The following is an 18,359-nucleotide window of genomic DNA, read 5'->3' on the forward strand; positions in this document are numbered from 1 at the left end:
TTAGGCAGGATAAATACTCAGAAATGTTGCAATTCTTGGAGGAGATCATCAAGTCTTTATTTCTAAAGTCATCCAGAAAAGATGGAGATATCCCAGATGTGTTAGTGATGAAGCCAGCGCATCTGCCACCACATGGATGTAATTGGAGAACCAAGTAAAGAAAGTGGGTAGTGAGGAACTGTCCCATCAAACAGTAGATAGTAAGGGAAAATATGTATCTTAACAATATGGGGGGCATGTAAAGAACACCCGAGCACTGACATGAAAGGGAAGAGTTCTTGCCATGCAACATTTTACAGCAGGGGAAGGATTCAGTTGTGTATGTAAAAGACAAAGTACAAAATAACGTACTTATATGCAGCTTGGTCTTCTGAATGCTGGAAAATAAAAAGCAAAAATTGTTTTGGTGTTTTACCTGCATGTTGCTCTAGGCTTTAAAAAAGCAATTCAGTACAGAGGCAGAAACATACATATATAATGCCTTATAAGGTGAAATTGAGAAGAGAGGCAGGTGTACACATCTCAAAGTAGTGAGACATAACAGTTGCCTTCTTTTCAGTAGGTTTGGTACTTAAAGGACCAAATTACCGAAGTTTAGTTCAATGCTTTGTTATTTTCTATTCCATCTACTCTTCATAATGGTGCAGAATATTTTCTTCAAGCAAAAAGCAGTCTAGAAGTATAATAGAAATAACAATAAAAGCTTAAATCTGCTTTTTACATTTCAGTAGCGGCTGGCAAACATCATTTTTGGAGAACTAAACATCTTTGCTGCTTTGTAACAGCAAGGAAGAAAACTGAATAATTGAGCAGTCTCTCCTCAATTTAAAATAAAATGAAACGTATACAGAAATTAGCTTGTTGTGTTTCCACTTCAGTGGTGTATTCCTGGGCTGTAGCTGAGAAGATCTAGAAGAGGTGGGTCCTGTTTCACCATTGGATGCCATGTCAGGACTGTGATGCTTTTAAATAATGTTTGACGATGTGGTCTGTTTTTTCAGAACAGAGTAGTTTCTCTTTATGACCTGCTAACAGTAACTTTGGATGAATCATGTTTGTCTGCTTGTTTGTCTGTTAGTTTTGAGAGAAATATTTTTTGCTGGGAAGTTAAGAAGGCATTTTAATTGTAAACTGGGTCATATACTTCAGTGAAAGTGTCCCAGTTTAACTAAAATGGACAAAAAAGGGAAGTCAAGGTGTTACAAAGACCCACAGTTTGTTGGTGTTTCAAACTGGGGCATGTAGGCAGGGAAGAATCCAGTCCCATATACATTCTGATTTTTCACATCATCATACTGGCACACGTGTGCACACACACACTCACACATACACAATATTTGTGGGAACTGGATCCCAGGTTCTGGCTTTGGCTTCCATCTTCTCTGTGCAGGCCAGGTACAGAACTCATTGGACTCAACTACAAATTAAAAGGTCTCAGCCTAACTATACCAGGAGCTCTTAAATAGTTTGCAGAAATTTTTCCATTAGTTTGTCAGGGTGCGCTGACAGTATTGACACTACTGAGACAGCATTTGCACTTACTTGTTCAGGGCTAGAATTTCACCTTTTTTTTTTTTTTTTTAACAGAAATGTTGTTACTGTTGTTTGCTGGGAAAGACTGCTCAAGTTCAAGGACAGAGCTGTGAACCAAATCTGAAGATAGGATACCAGTGTGGAATTGTCTTCAGAGCTTGTTGTGTGAAGGGTCAAGAAGGCACCGATGTGTCCATCAGTGATGATGCTCCTAAAAAGGAGCAAGGTATTTTGTATTGCAAATTATAACAGACTGAGAAAAAGAAAAAGGACGCAAAGTACAAGGACTGCCTGTACTTTAAATGATTTCTGTTGCAACTCCTCTAACTTGAGATCTTCTTTGAGTAATTTTCCAAACAATCGTTCTTGTAACGATGCATGTTTATTGGAGCTCATTCTTTAGGCTAGTGGTGGCTGAAATGTTGTGTACCATGAGATACTGAAAGAGCTAGTTATTGGTCACTCAGTTCCTTGTATCAGAATTTAACTGTGCAACAGTTTGTTTTGGCCATTAATGATCCTTATGTTAGAGACTGAATATACGCTGTCAGTTTTTAGTAACATTTTGCCCCTGATAAGTTCTAAATTAGAAATAACATGAACAACTGATTCTTTTAATTGGATTTAAAAACCAGTTGGCCTCTGGTAGCTGTACAGAATTCAAACGTTGCCTTTTGTTTGAGAGACAAATGCAGCCAAACTAAGGGCATTTGAAATGCCAGTACTGTCTGGGAGAACTGCACATGTCTGGGAAACATGGTACCTGCATGTCTCTCTACATTATCAGATGAGAAGGGAATGTAGATGGCAGCGACTCCTGACACCCTTCTCCATACCTGGGACACACTGACTGTTACAGACCCAAAGTTTGTGCCTCTTTCATGGTGCTCAGTACTGCAGTATTTAGTGGTCAGAACTGAAACTGCAGGAAAGCTGTGCTGTAGAGTATTGCCTCCTACATGGGCAGCTGAGCTCTGAAAATATGTATGCTGGCTCATAAATCACCAGTGACAAATTTGAGAGACATCGTCCTAATCAACTACTTAAACTCAAACCCAAACACCTCATGTTGGTTTGCTTGAGCCAAGGCGTAGCAGATTCATTTCAGGGCTTTGAAGCCTGGTTTATATTAGTGTACACCCCTAAAAAATAACATTTAGAAATCCCCTACCAAATTCTTCCTGTACCCCTGTCTCTGCAGGGGAATTCCCCTTTTCAGTTTGCTCTGCCTGAAATGACTGTAGCGATAGATACCGTGCGACTAGAGCAGGATGTTAATGCCAAGAGTCTGCAGACTCAAGGTATCTGGATGACATGAGAAGTATATCAATAGATGAAAATCCAGATTTGTGAGCACAGTGTACAATATTTCCCCATTTACCTCTGTGGATAAGTGGCACAGATAATAACATTAATACAAAGATGGGTTCTAAGTCAGCAAGCCAGTCAGGACAACATTCTCATCATTAAGCTAAGAAATAATCAGGTGGTTGAACATGCATCATCAAATAGGTCCAGCAGCAGTACAAATTACCCGTAGAAAGGCAGAGCAAGCAATGTGAGTAGACACCAAGTCACCATCAGTCTCTATTTTGTAAGGCGTCTTCTTAGGCTAGCACCTCATGTTTGTTGCACTATAGTAAGGCATGCGAGGCATGTAAGTCAGTCTGCCTTATCCAGCTGTACTGGATAAGGCAGACTGACTCCCTGTATGATGCTTTCTTAGTTAAGTAAAGAGGAACCTCTCATACTGTGTCCCCAGAGTGTTCTACAAAATCAGACTGGACTTGGGCAAACCATTTTCAATATGACCAAAGCATACCCTTGTGGCTTGAGGCTGTCAGTGTACCAAATGAACATTGTACCATTGTTCCCAAACTTGTCTGCACATCCTTGATGTACCCACTTGCTTGTGAGTGACCATTGGTTGAATGGGCCTATAGATGAGCACTGAAATGAGACTAAGCTGCCTATGCAATAACCAGAGTATTTTGAAATTGTTGTTTTACACGCCTTACTACCAACCTAACGTTTCCTCTGAGTTCAAAGTGGCGGGGATGGGGGGGAAGTACATTGCCTAGTCCTTTGGGCAAGTAATGGATTCAGGTAGTGTGTTCTACTCTTTTATGCACTCAGTGTGGAGAGAAAGGACTCTCAAGGCACATGGACAGAGCACAGGTACTGCTGATAAAAACTCTCTGAGTGGAGGTATCTGAAGCACATTTGAAAGATGCCCAGAAATTAGGTGTGGAGTTCTTTTTGGAATGAAGTCTAAATAAATAACTGAGGTTAATCTGTTTTTCATTAAAACTGTGAGTACCCCAAGCTAATGTAAAGTCGGTGGAAGCCAAGCATGTCTCGACAGCAAGGCTTATGAAAATCGAGTTAAGCTCTGGTTAAAAGCCTAACGTTAAGAACCTGCATTTGACGATTTCAGCCCATAGTTAATCTATGATCACGCTGTGGCTTTCATATTGAATTAATCAGATGGAAAATGCCCCACGGGCACATGCATTTGAATGTCAAATTTAAGCATGAAATACCTGTAAAATATGTAAATAATGTTCTTTAGTTTTGTCCTGTTTTATCCAAAATCCTGATCTGAATCCCTTCCCAAGTAAGCAGTCTTTCATTGCAAGAGGAAAAGTACTTTCTCCTCTAATGCCTCTCTCTGCTCTTTTTAGTTGAAATTTCAAAGGAGGAACTAGACCAAGAAGATCCTTATCTGCATGATGGCTGCAGAGGTAAGCTAGGTGACTAGTCCCATTAGGCATCTCTTTTGTGATTCCCTCCAGTAAAAGTTATCAAGTTTAGACCTAGATATTAGCCAAAATCTTTTGCCTAGGCCAGCAATGGGTAAAAATAAAAAGAATGAAGATCCTTCTGAGAAGTAGTAGGCCATTATGTGTTGCCTTAATAACTCTTAAATACAAGGAAGACATTGTCTCCCGTAATGGAATTCACCTTACCCAACTGAAGCTTAGACTGTACATTTAACTTTTATTTAACCTGTAATTGCTAAGACCTCAGAGGTGTTATCCATTGGGCCCATCTAGTATTCTGGATTCTTCAGAACATGCAGGTTAATATATAAATGTGTGAATTCTCTTCTTATCAACTTGGGATGATCAGGGTGATTGGATTTGAAATGAGGCTTGTTTCCTTTCGAGGTGCACCACTAGAAGAAAAAGGCAGAAAAGTGGCTGATGTCCTGATTAGTCAGCCTGTTCTGCCTCCTGGGAAGAATGTGTTGTTGGGATAGTGTTCTGCTAAGTAGTCTGATTTACTGCTTGTCACATGTGATTTACATGTCTATAAACTTAAACAGTAGTGATTTATTACTTTCTACAAGCATTTCAGAACTAAGTAATGTATTTAGGATAAAATCAATTTAATAGACTAATATTCCAGTTGAGAGATGATTTACTGTGCTGCATGTTGTATAGCTATTACACTCGAGAGGTTAGAAATGTCTACTAGGTCATTAGCTAGTCAAAGCCAATGCTGGCTCTTCTCCCTGTCTCCAGCTGCTAATTACAAGAGACAACATAAAAAACGTCTTATATATTTTCCTGGCATTGTTTCTTTATGTAATCAATCATTGCATTTGTCAGTTATGCAGTTCCTGGCAAAACATGGATTGGTGTGACTAATTCAAAGTGAGAGTTTCTGTCTGCAATACATTTTCTGATAATCTCTGCATGCTAAAATTACTTGTGAGTTTCCAGTCTTCACTAGAGGAAGCTTAAACTTCCTAGGCAGTGGAACTTCCAACATTTAGGGAGTACTTCCATGGCGCATGAGGAAATGATTTCTGCTGTTCTTCCAAAACAGCCTCCACAATGGGCTTTGCTATGGTTGACAGTAGTTTGCATTATTAACAGAGGCTCAGAAGGTGATAGCTGTCTGTCCCAACCACAAGGCAATGGTTTCTTCTCATGGACGGACACAACATTTGCCCCAAGACCTGATTTTCTGTGGTGCATTTATGGCCCTGTCCTCATTAGAAATTGTTCCATTTTTAAAAATTATTTTCTTTCGCTGATCAATTTTAGGTTTCATAGCTGCATCTGCCCACACTAACAGTGCTTGCCTCAAGTCTTTTGATTATGTCTAGCCAGCCATTCTCCTGAACAAAAGGAAGATAGAGATCAATATTCTATTTCTACTAAGAATATCAATATTCTTATAACAAATAGTTAGAAGTATATAACCCTTTCTGTATTGTGAGATTATTAAACATTTTTAATATCAGTTTATTTTTGATCAGAAGAAAGTAAAAGGAAGCTAAGCTTCCTTCATCAAGAGCCTAATTTTGTGTAAAATTCATCTAACATCCTTCCTTTCTTTCTGCCAAAATAATCCCAGCTCTCTGCCATGTCCTTTTTGACCCCTGCAGACACATTGCTACATCCTTAGCATCCCAGCAGGAAGTCTTGATTCCTTTGTATTCTCTAGCCCCTTCATCACCCACAATACCTTCCTCTCCCTTTCATATTTCCTGCCTGCTGGATACTTCTTTCAGTTCTTTCAGCCTTCTTTTGTATATGTATGTGTGCCTCTGTGTGTGTGTGTGTGTTTGTGTTTGCTTTTCTTAATAAATTCTCTAGCGTTCTGTAAATCATCATTGGTTTATTTCAGTTTCTGTGAGGAGCCTCTTAATCATATAACACTTCTGAAAACACCCAACTAGGTGGTGGTCCCTGCTCTCAGCAGTGCAGAGACACAGGATCCAGTTATGTCTGCTCCTGCTTTGTTGGCTATCAGCTTCAACCAGATGGTGTCAACTGTGAAGGTAAAAGAAATAAAATCACTGCCTTGTCAGCATCTTTATTTTAAAAGAGCAAGGATAGATTAGAAAAGATATGCTTATAGAATATGCTTATGTTGCTGGGGGAGGGGGAGGTGAGACCATTAAAAGTTCATTTAAGCAGTGTTAGAATGACAGTAATGGGAAAGTGGAGCTAAAAGAATGTAGATCAGTAGAACAGTTGGAGGACTTAGAGTGAAGAGGCAGGAGATCTTGAGTTTTATTGTTGTGAGTAAAAACAATAAAATACCTGTTTTATTTTATAGTAGTAGATTGGTAAGAAAGATGGAGTACAGTAGTGTTCTTCAACTTGGTAAGGAAACAACTGACAGCTAGGATGAAAGTCTTGGATATCATGAGCAGCATGGAAATAGTCGAGAGGGAAGAATTGTTCAGTTTCTCCTAGAACAAGAGCCAAAGGGACATGAAGTGCAGGGATAGGGCACATCAGTCTTAACTTTAGGCATGCATAATGTGGGCATCTGCATCTGAGCTAGTCAGCCTGGGCTCCTTCTGTTACTAATTGAGAGAAATAGGCACTTCCAGGGCACAGTTCATCTCACTTATTTTCAGTGCAAATCAAGGATGAGAAGCATTACTCCTTAGGAGTGCCTCTTTCTCTCATTGACTGAAAAGGGAGTCTAGATAAGTAGTTCTGGTTGAAAAGTTCAAAATAGAAAATAGATATTGATGGTTGGTCAGATTGCCGCTAACCAAACGTGAAACAAAAAAAGGAAGAACTTTTTTATGTGACACAGAATTAAACTAAAACTCACTGCCTTACGATATTGTAGATACCAAATATTTTGATGAATTCAAAAATAAAATGAAAAAATTTATGAAATGAACATCTATCAGTAGCTAGAAAGCAGAAAGTTGCAACCTGTGGTTCAGAGAATCCTTAAGACATATGTGAGGGGGAAGGATTCCTGAAAGTTTGCCTCATTCATATAAACACTGTAATCATCTGCTACTGGACCCAGTCAGAGGTTTTTAGGTATTGGACCTTTGCTTTCCATACAACTCCATACAACTTCCCTCTGTTCTTTAGTAAGGTTCAGGGCATCAGCATTCTTAAGTGTTGTTACCAGTGGGGTCAAAATATCCTTATTGGCCAATGCTGAGAACAGAAATGAGTAACCAACCATGCCTTGCGTGCATACGTGTGAGATGAAATCCATACCGTTCTTTATGTCCAGATGCTCAAAATAATGACTGGCTGAAGGTGTGCCTGCAGCCTAGCTTTTAACCTCATCACTTCCCAGTGTTTCATGGTTAGTCTCTTTTTTTTTTTTTCTCCATTTTTCCCCCTAGATATTAATGAATGTATCACTGGGGCACACAGCTGTGGGATTGGACAAACTTGTGTCAATACATTAGGATCCTTTCGCTGTCAACGTGACACGAGCTGTGGAACTGGTTATGAGCTAACTGATGACAGTCGTTGCAAAGGTACGTCCTGGGCAGACAAACTAGCTTTCCATGCATATATAAAAGAGTAAGTACGTCATAGTGTCCTATGCTTTTACATTTTGGGAAATACATATGTAATTTATACTTACATGGGGACACACAGACAGTGCTAGTTCTTCTGGGATAGTAGTTTTCAACCTGTCACCTTGCAGTTACCAGATCAGGCTGTGTGTGGACTGCTCCTGAGATTTCCAGGAGAGATAACTACAGTTATTTTACTTTGGCAAGTTGTGTTGTGTTGGTCTGAAGACTGAAGCAGCTGAAGACCCAACACCCACACTATATGGGGTTTTTTGGTGTTTACTCCTGGCCAGCTCTAGTCTGGTCCTGTGAATTGATTGCTCATTAGTGACTGCAGTGCCTAAGTTGTGCTGCTGGAGTATTTCTAATGGTTTAGTTTCATCTGAAGGAATCTAGTTTGCACACTTCTGAGTGTGGACCAAAGTGTGGTAAGTGGAGTGACCAGGTGATTTAATTTGTAAATGCTATTGCAGATGCATTTTAAAATCTTTTTTAATCTGATTTTTTAAGTCTTTATCCTCAAGAAGTTTACATTTATTACAAAGGGATTTGCTTTTTAATCACAACATTCATGAGGATTTAAAAATGAAAAGGGTTAAAAAAACACTTTTCTTGACCAGTTATGTTTGAAAACAAGGGTAATAGCCTTTTTTTTAACTAAAGGAATGACTGATTTCAAGTCTCATCTAGCTCAAAGTATGCTATTATGTGTATCTGTAGCTCCACTCAGCATGCTACCTTTGCACAGATATAAATTAGCAGTAAAGCCCATTTGATGTGGAACTGATTTCCACTACAAAAAAAGTCTGTCCCCTAGAGCTTAGAATTGTCTTTAAACAGACTTGATCCACTGTAATTTCACTAACTGAGTGAATGAATTCAGCTGAAATTCTGCTTAAGTTTTTATTGTAGGAACTGATTAGAGATGTATTATAGATTGGAACTCCCCGTTCTCCTGCAACGAACTCTGAAACAAACCCATAGAACATACAAATTATGTTTTTCAAATACTGATGTATTATGGTCTAACTTTGATCTTTTTGAAGTAAAACTTCTGCTGATTTGAATGACATCAGTTTAAAGCCAACAAATGGCTTACCAGCAAGTATTAACAATCTTTCTGTGGTGGAAAAAAGGGAGTGTAGCCATTAAATTATGCATGTCATTAATGCTAGAAATTTCTTATCTGGATAAGATATATTAATGCTGTTAATTATTAATGATATGTTAATAATGAAGAAAGTAGAAATGCATAATCCTCATATAGGTTTTCTGAATGCTCTGTAAAATGACATAGAAAATACTTGTTAGTGAATTGAACATATAGAATGCTACTATTTTTAATCCAGTTCAGTATTAACTCATCCTAAACTTTAAAAGGGCTTCAGAATCATTATTTTGTTCTCTCAAAGCTCTGCAGATAAGCATTTGTAACTACTGTTATCTTCATCTCATAGATGGGAAAGCTGAGGCATCCTATTGCTAGAAAGTTTCTGCATTTTAATAGCTTTGGGATATGTCATCCCATTATATTAAAAGGTGGCAAACACCAAATTTTAGTTTTTATGTATGACAGGGTTACATTCCTGGATGGAACTTTGTTTAGCCATTATCTGCTTAGTCTGAATGATAGTTTACTCGCAAATATTTATTGTCCATACTGAACTGGAGAGGAATATTAAAGTGCGCAGAAATCATATTTCTGTATGTTATAAAGCAGAATAATGCAAGGAGGCCTTAATATGAATGAGAATCCAGGCCAATTAATTCACTTACAAAAGAAATGAACAATGCCTCCAGAATATAAGGTCAAAATTACAAAATGCACTTGGGCATAGAGTTGAGCCTTATTGACTTCAAAGCTGAGCCCATGTATAAGCACGCTGCTGAACATGGCGCTTCAGGTGCGCTATAGTCATTTTGAATCTTTTAATTGTGAGAACTAAATATGTAATCATATTATAAATGCACAAACACATACATTATAATATTAATAAAGAACAATAAAGAAAACATATTTTGCCTGTTTTTACTGAGATTCTCTTTGAGGCGTAGGTCAGATTGATTTGTTTCAGTTTGCTGCACTGAATTGCATGAAGGTAGACTAAAGATTAATCTGTCTGATATTTTTAACTGTGTCTTATGTTTTAAATGTGATGAAAAAGCTTCTGTCAGACTCCTGCTAACAATTTTTTTTTGTGATGTACCAGATATTGACGAATGTGAGACTGGTACTCATAACTGCCCCCCCGATTTTATCTGTCAGAATACTCCAGGATCTTTCCGTTGCCGACCCAAGCTACAGTGCATGAATGGGTTTATACAAGATGCGCTAGGCAACTGTATTGGTAAGACATACTCTTATCTCAGTGCATACTGTGTTGTCTGTGAAATAAGTTACAGTTTCAGTGGACAAGTTCTGAACTTCTCAAGTCATTCTTTATGCTTGCATACATTGTTCTGCTATATCTTTTTTCTACTCCCTTAAAGACAGGGTTGGTCCCACATGTAAGACTTAGCAGAAGAATGACATTTATACTTAATAACTAGATCTCTATTTTTAATGAGGTTTGGGCACCTAAGGCACTTAGTAGTGTTTGAACATTTTCCTTAAGTCTTTAGGGATTTTGTCTTGTGCTTTGTCATATACTTCTGAAACAGAATTTGTTAAAAAAAACAGTGATAGGTTTCCTCTCCTTCTATCCGAATGGGTTAGCTAAAATTTAGTATAGAAAGCTGTAATTTATGATACCCTCCATAGCACAATTTGCTGATAATTGTATGCAGTGATTGTACAGATATGCAGGTCTTTCTGAACCCATTCCCTTTAGTTATAGTTTATGAAGAATCTTACTGTGTATGAGAATGGTAGGCCAATTATAATACACTGAGGAGAGGAGTTTTATGATAAAGACTGATTAGAATCTCTTGAGTTAATGCCTTGTTTCCAAGACTTGTCAAGTTATTGTGAGGCTCCTACAAAACAGAATTAAAACCTTTATATAAATATGTTAGAATTACTGTTTTCAGCAGACTCTGAATGGAATTGTCTAATGTGATCTACAAATCTATCAGTTATTCCCTTGAGCAGTAGTTTCAAGTCTCAAGTTAACTTTCAGTTTCCCTGGCGGCATAGCCTGTTTCAGACTTGCAGAACTGGCTGAGCAGCAGAAGCTGCTAATTCTGGCATAATGTCAGCCTCTCATTCTCCTGACCGTATCATACCCTGTATTGCTGAAATCTGACACTGGAAACACTGGGACAGAAAACAAAATGGCATTCTATAAAGTGAAGGGAGCTTAGTGCTTGTGCACAACAAACTCTCTGAAGACTTGCTTCTGACATAGCTAGGGCCACGTCTACAGCTGTCACAAATCAGTGTGTCTGCACTGACATTCGTGAAGCAACACCGATTTGCAGCAGCAGCAGCAGTTATGGCCCCTAAAGTGCCTTTGCTCAAAATAATTACCAAAACAATGTAATTGGCCGATTTTACAAAGTATGAATCAAATGCTGCTGGATGTGGCGTTGAGGGGGAGAGTGTGAAAACTTTCCTGTCTGTCCAGTGACTTCATGAATTGAAAATTTTACACTTTATAGGGAGTTGGGCTGGGCCTGGCTAAAGGTTTGACGGTATTCTGTGTCCCCTTCCCTGCCTTCAGATATCCATCATTTTGTAAGCTGGATACTTTGCTTAATGCCATACCAGCCAGAAAGTGGTACTTCTTCAACAGTAAATAGTATTACTGTGTAAAATGGTGGAGTCCCAGTGAAATGGTGAGGAGAATTTTAGGCAGAGAAGTACTCTGGTGAGGCTGGACTTTGCTGAAGATTATGGGATGCAGGCTGATAACACGTGCAAACAACGCTATCCCTACAAACTATCGGATCTTAGTTACTTTAACATTTCCAGCTAGTGGAGGCTCTGTCAGTACCTCCTGCAGCTGCTGAAGGAAAACTTTTTCCCCAAACTGATCTACATGTGCTGGCTGTGAATAGTAGTGAGGTCTTTGCCTTCTTGGCTGATTGTACTGCACCAGATCATACTCAAAGATAGTTTAGTCACATCTCATTACTTTTTCTGGGGTTTAACTTTTTAATATATTCTTTCCAGGCAAAGGATATAGGTGTCACAATGTGATATATAATGTCCAGTTTGTGAAAAACAGAGATCCATTTTCATAGATGGTAGAGAGATGTATAATTTGTGAACACATAAATATTCTCTTTCTTATATGTTTACATGAGATAACATATGTTTACATGTCATGAGATAAGGTAAGGTATTCATGGAGAATACTTGTGAGCAGTAGTTTGTCTGTGAAAATGGAGTTACCTACTATATCTACAAGCACTTGCTAAGGAATAGCTCATTCACTGTGATCCACAACCTATGGACTTGAGCGTAACTGATTAAGATGATAAACTAAATTCTTGGTCACCTCTTTGTACATTTAGGGGAGACTTTCAAAGGCTTTTAGACAAAAATATAAATTCCTTACCCAATTTCCACTACTTTTCAGTGGGATCTGGCCTTTCATTCATCAGCAGATCTTCCCCTTGGAAGCATAATATTGATGAAGCTAACGACACAAATGTTTGTGTTCTCCCCATGGGTTCAGTTTTCCAAACACTGAAGGATGCAAGGAGAGCATCTCACCTTAAGCCTCTGCGGACAGTGGATAGTCAAACTGAATTGTTTGTGCTCTTGTAGATATCAACGAATGCCTGAGCAACAACATGCCATGCCCAGCTGGGCAGATATGTATTAACACTGATGGCTCATATACCTGCCAGAGGGTCTCCCCCAGCTGTGGCCGAGGTTATCATCTCAATGAAGACGGAACAAGATGCGTAGGTAAGTAATACTTATGAGGAAAGAAAAGGTAAATGAAAATGAATCACAACTATTGTTTATCGCAATGAGTTCTTGCACTTTGCCCAAGTTTTTCTCATTCCTCAGTTTCATCAAGTCTTGATCCTGTTCTTTCCTTCGTACTGGTCCCAGCAAGTAAAGAATGACAAGGGTCACTTCTCTGTTCTTCAAATAATTCACAAAACCGTATATCCTGATAAGAGCAGAACTGATAATCGCCCCCCAAAACAGCATTATATGTGATTATATTACTATATTGGAACAATGCTGTGTGGTTTAAAATCTCCCCAGTACAGAGGTCCAGCACAAAGCCCACCTGCCATTTATGCCTCACATAAGCCATTCAAGTAAAGTTGAAAGGCATATATGCCTTGGCCTTCAACTAAGGCAGCTTTTGCAAAGAGAGGTATTTCTGCATGTATTTGCAGGGTTTCTTTAAATAGCTTTGGTCAGTTTTGTATTTGCTATAATTATCACAACTCTACTGACTGCGTGCCTTCAACATCTTACACTAGCTAAAGATCTGTTCCATTAATATTGTGTGCAAAATAAAATTATTTTGTACCTGATTTCCTCCAAAGATTGTCTGACTTTCTGACTTCTTTTCCCTCCCAAGTCCATCAGCATTAACAGGACATCAAAGAAATACCTGTTTCAATAATAAGTTTGGACGTGTGATTCTGACCTTCTTATTGAAGCAGGGAGCTAGATCAAAGTCTTGCTCTCTATTTCAAAACACTTCACAGCTACTGCTGAAGGAAATCCATGACACACTTGTCAGACGATTAGAACTTATATTTTTATTTCACAGATAGAAGGGGCACAAAAAAAATACAGCTGAGCTAAGAGTTTGCATGTTGCTTTTCTCTCAGCTTGCATGCTCATAAGTGTACTTTCAATCACCTCTCTCTCTTTTCAGATGTGGATGAGTGCTCATCCTCTAATCAGCCATGTGGAGAAGGGCACGTTTGTATAAATGCCCCAGGCAATTACCGCTGTGAGTGCAAAGCTGGCTATTCTTTTGATGTCATCAGTAGAACTTGTATTGGTGAGTTGCACCTATTGACTTGAAGTACCTGCAGCCATGGCATTTTAAAAAATGATCCTATGTAAAGAATGTTATTGCTCCCTGCATAACCTCTTTCATCTGAATTTAAAACCAACTACTATAGGATTTATATGAATCTAATACCATATTAAAGAGATGCTGATGCTTCAAAGGAAGCTGTAATAGTATTGTCAACATGTTGTCTGTTATCCTGTTAAAAGGTAAGATTGTGAGGCAGCATGTAATTGTTTTCTGTGATACTTTTATATGCACCTGCAGCAAAACATTCCTTTGAAAGTTCAAAGCAACTGTCTTCTGTATATGTCTAATTCAATTATTCCCTGGGATGCTTCTAAATGAGCATTTTGAGCAAGTCCTTCCTTCTCAAGTATTTAGATCTGGAAAATACAAATCAAACTTCTATGACTACATTCTTTTCGGGAATACTACTGCAGGGAAGGCAGCCAGTACATAGATCTTTGTATATATTTATCCTTGCAGATATCAATGAATGCAGACGCTATCCAGGCCGACTTTGTGCTCACAAGTGTGAGAATACTCCTGGTTCTTATTACTGCACTTGTACCATGGGATTCAAGCTTTCAGCTGACGGCAGGTCATGTGAAGGTGAGGGTGTCATATGCACAGGCCACATAATGTAAGATACAGCTGATCCCGGCTTTGCTCCTCCCGTGTTTTTTGCTCCTAAGACTACACTGGAATGGCCTAAGAAATTGACCTAGTGTGGTCTATTTGATTACATGAATGCTCTTATGATTAATCAGTGCTGTTGGGGCCCACACTGCCACTTTATGGGCCTTCTTTGGCTGGACTGCATAGAGGTTTACTGCGTTTTGAAGGGTGATTTGACTAGATCAGATTCAAGACCTTCAAGACCAGCCTTGCTGATATCCAGATACAGAAATACAAGTGTGGTCCTAACGACTTGCTCTAAGTCACACTACGCCTTGAAGAATGGTGAAAAATAATAGCACATTTGTAGATTAACCTACAATGCCAGCCCCTGTTGAGAGTAATACACCCAAGGGCCCTTATTTCCATCTTACACAGTGACACGTATACCATCTTTCTCTTCATTAAAAACATTATTTTCTAAACTTTTGCCTCAGGCCTGTAAGACTGAGTCACATAGGAGACCTCAGGAGTGATGAATATTGCATTTCAGATACATAATTTTGCATTTCAGATTTAAATGAGTGTGAGAGCAGCCCTTGTAGTCAAGAGTGTGCCAACGTGTATGGCTCCTATCAGTGTTACTGCCGCCGTGGCTTTCAACTTAGTGACATTGACGGGATTTCATGCGAAGGTAAGAAGGATGCCTCCTTTTCAGACAGGAGATGAATGAGCATTTCTTATTCACACCATACTTTAATTGTTACGTTTGATCCTCTTTGATACTTTTCTGTGGAGCTATGAAACTGTACTTCATGAAAGCCTCACATCTGAGTCCTGTTTCTAGAAATATCTCTGCTTGCATGATGTCACTTGGGCTGTTTACACTGAACTGTAGCTTGGTGCACTTTTGTAACTTATCAGAGGTGTTTTTCTGAGGAAGTAACAGGCCTTCATGTCCTCAGCAAGTGAAGATACAAACTTTTTATTACATGTGTAACATATAGTGTTACTAGGTAGTATTTTACATAGCCTCTTTTTGTAGCTGGTGCTAAACTAGTACGTAATAAGCTTTGCTTAAATGCCAGGAGGATGTGGGTGTGACCTACCAGACAAGATGTTGAATTTGGACTAAGGTCTCCGGGACTTAATATCTCTCCTGGGACAAAACATCTCCTTTCAATTTCCTTGTTTTAAAAGCAGGATTCCTCTACCTTCCCTTTGCAAATTATTAGGATATGTGCCACTGTAAAGTGTTTGTCCATTTATGAAACAAAATCAAACTTTGTCTTCTGGCACTTTGCATTGCTTTCAATTTTCCTCACTCCTCCATTTACTCCTGACACCCTTTAGACTAGAGTCACCTCTATCTGATGATCTTTTTCCTTGCTCAGCTGTTAGTATCCCCAAGTTGTGTTTGAACCTCACAGGGGGAACTGTAGCTGTTACCTTGGTTGAACTTCATGAACACATAGTAATCAGTGATGTTTTCTTTTTGCAGATATTGATGAATGTGCTTTACCTACTGGGGGGCATATCTGTTCCTTTCGATGTATTAATATTCCTGGAAGCTTTCAATGTACTTGTCCTTCCACTGGTTACAAGTTGGCACCCAATGCGCGTAACTGCCAAGGTAAGTTTGATAGCTGCGGGGACACTTAACTAGACTGTAGACTTTCGAAAAGTTCTAACTAGATTTTATGTTTTAAAATGTGTCTTTTTTTCAGCATTAAAGGTAAAGAAGTAAAAATTAGCTATAAATCAAAATGATGTTCTATAATAAATAAACAGGATTCTGTATAAAATTATTTTATAACTTTTAGAATGCAACAAAGAATACTCTATATAACATTTTTAAATTCTAATTCTAATGAATTCTAATGAACTCAGTGAAGATGAAGATTCCTGCTGTGAAATGATACATATTAGTTTAACTATTAAAAGGTAATATTATCACGCTATAGACATTTCAGCAGATATTTAGGTCTCATCCACTTAGTAGCACTGCTGCTCTTCCTTTTCCTGTTCTTACCTTGCTAGCCTTCTTGTTGGCTTAGTTTTCTTCTGTTTTTTTTTTTTTTTCCTCCTGCTCTCTGCATCTTATAATAGAATTTCATTGCTCCCCATATTGTATAGTACCTAGTATGATACCTTCATCACCTGGCACCTGCAAGTGGAGGAATGTGCATGTGTTTAATTCACTCATCTTTTCCATTTGGCAGATATTGATGAGTGTGTTGCAGAAACCCACAACTGTTCATACAATGAGACCTGCTTTAACATCCAGGGGGGCTTTCGCTGTTTGTCTTTGGAGTGTCCAGAAAATTACCGCAAATCAGGAGATACGTAAGTGCTTTCTTTTCCAAGGTAGAATAGTTATGTGGTGACGTGATCACACCGTGCTGTGACACTATGTCACACCACTGCTGACTGACTATACACTTTGTTGGGAGGCCTACCCTGTGTTTTGCACACACAGGTCTGGTCCCTTTCTTACGCTCCTGTTTCAATCTAAAAAAAGATAATTCCTTAAAAAATAACATCAAGCTGACAGACAACACAGCTGATGTGTGTCAGTGCTTTGCATTGCAATGGTTTCTAGAGGCATAACATGATGTTCTCTGTCTAGCTACCCTGCAGTCAACCGTTTAGGGGGGTTACATTCAGCTTCAAAATTCTGACTTTTCTTTCCCTTCACACTCAGTCTTTGCTGGCTATTACACTCCAGTGAAAAGTCATTTTGTTTTTAGCTCCTTCTCTAAAGTCTTATCAGTGCTGTTGCAAAGCATTGCAAAAATGTCTTATTTTGTATGCCATTTCCTTATCAGTGCTGTTAACAAGGCTGGTGTTGCCCTAGCAAGGGTAGTATGTTAGTTGCTGCCTCTATTTGTGTCTTTTAACCAAGAACAGAGAATGCTATGCATTTGTATGTTGAAAACATGAGGCATAGGTATGGAAGGAGAGGCAGATCATTTACACCTGTCCAATGGTGCTAGCAACGTGGTGCAGTCCTTGCAAAATTTCAGTAGTATGGCTAGAGCTTATGTATGGCTGATGCAGTTGACTGCTTTTCCTCCTGCCCCACGGCTTTGTGGTAGCCTCCTACTCCAGCAGTTCTGCTGAAGGCTGCTCCACAGTCTCCCCATGTGCCCCATACACACTTTTCTCCCATACAAGCTAGGGAGAAAAGATAACAAATCACTGGTCACCAACCTGCTATTGCTCTCCACAGTCAATGCTCTTATGCCCATCATTGCTGAGATAAATTGAGTACTCTGTACCTCCTCTGTAGAATGAAGCTAATGCTGTTCTTCCTCAGTGGGTCCTTGTGGGGTCAATTTGCATTTAAATCTTAAGCTGTAAAATGCCATATAAGTGGCATGGCAGGTGTATTTGACCAGAATGCTGCAGAGGGAGTTCAGAGTTCAAAGCATTAAAGTATATATATATATATATATATATATAGTATATACTCATATTTTTCGAAGTGTCAGTAGTAATTAACATTTAAGTAGTATTTGTCAAATCAATAAGCAAAAAGTACCTTATGAGGCAGATGTTCTCTTTACTTGTAATACTGTTTATTCATTTGTATCCTCATTTAAAAAAAACCCATCATTTGCAATGGGCCGCTGAGGAGAATTAGTGACTTTTTACTTTTATGAACATTGCTGAGTTGCAGAGTTTATAAAAAATATATCACATTCTGTTTCTCTTGTAGGCTTTTTCAGTTATCTTTTCCTTCCCAAAAATAGTTGTTACCCTCTTAATTGTCTTATTTTTCCTGAATTCATCTTCTTTTTTTCTCTATATTTTTATGCATGTGTTAAAATTAATGGCTATTTGAGTTTTAAGGGATTCTTTTTGGAAGTAGTAGAATGTCTGAGCTGTTTTTCTAAGTTTGGGTTTTTGGGACCCTGTGATCACTCACTCTGCCTAGCTCAGACTCATAGAGAGAGACTCCT

The 18,359-nt window shown here is 38.7% G+C and overlaps 1 protein-coding gene across 12 annotated transcripts in view; it reads left to right on the forward strand.

Annotated features, from left to right (window-relative positions):
• Nucleotides 1–18,359, forward strand: part of FBLN1 (fibulin 1) — an 82,923-nt gene that overhangs the window by 28,484 nt on the left and 36,080 nt on the right. For all 12 annotated transcript variants that reach the window (XM_068952093.1, XM_068952072.1, XM_068952069.1 and 9 more), the window contains 11 exons: nt 1,588–1,759; nt 4,218–4,277; nt 6,227–6,328; nt 7,658–7,795; nt 10,048–10,185; nt 12,552–12,695; nt 13,633–13,761; nt 14,263–14,388; nt 14,969–15,088; nt 15,896–16,027; nt 16,617–16,740. In XM_068952093.1, the coding sequence (XP_068808194.1) occupies nt 1,588–1,759; nt 4,218–4,277; nt 6,227–6,328; nt 7,658–7,795; nt 10,048–10,185; nt 12,552–12,695; nt 13,633–13,761; nt 14,263–14,388; nt 14,969–15,088; nt 15,896–16,027; nt 16,617–16,740 (1,385 nt within the window). The remainder of the gene's footprint in view (nt 1–1,587; nt 1,760–4,217; nt 4,278–6,226; nt 6,329–7,657; nt 7,796–10,047; nt 10,186–12,551; nt 12,696–13,632; nt 13,762–14,262; nt 14,389–14,968; nt 15,089–15,895; nt 16,028–16,616; nt 16,741–18,359) is intronic.

Source organism: Struthio camelus, chromosome 1, assembly GCF_040807025.1.
Source record: "Struthio camelus isolate bStrCam1 chromosome 1, bStrCam1.hap1, whole genome shotgun sequence".
In the NCBI taxonomy this organism is placed as follows: domain Eukaryota; kingdom Metazoa; phylum Chordata; class Aves; order Struthioniformes; family Struthionidae; genus Struthio; species Struthio camelus.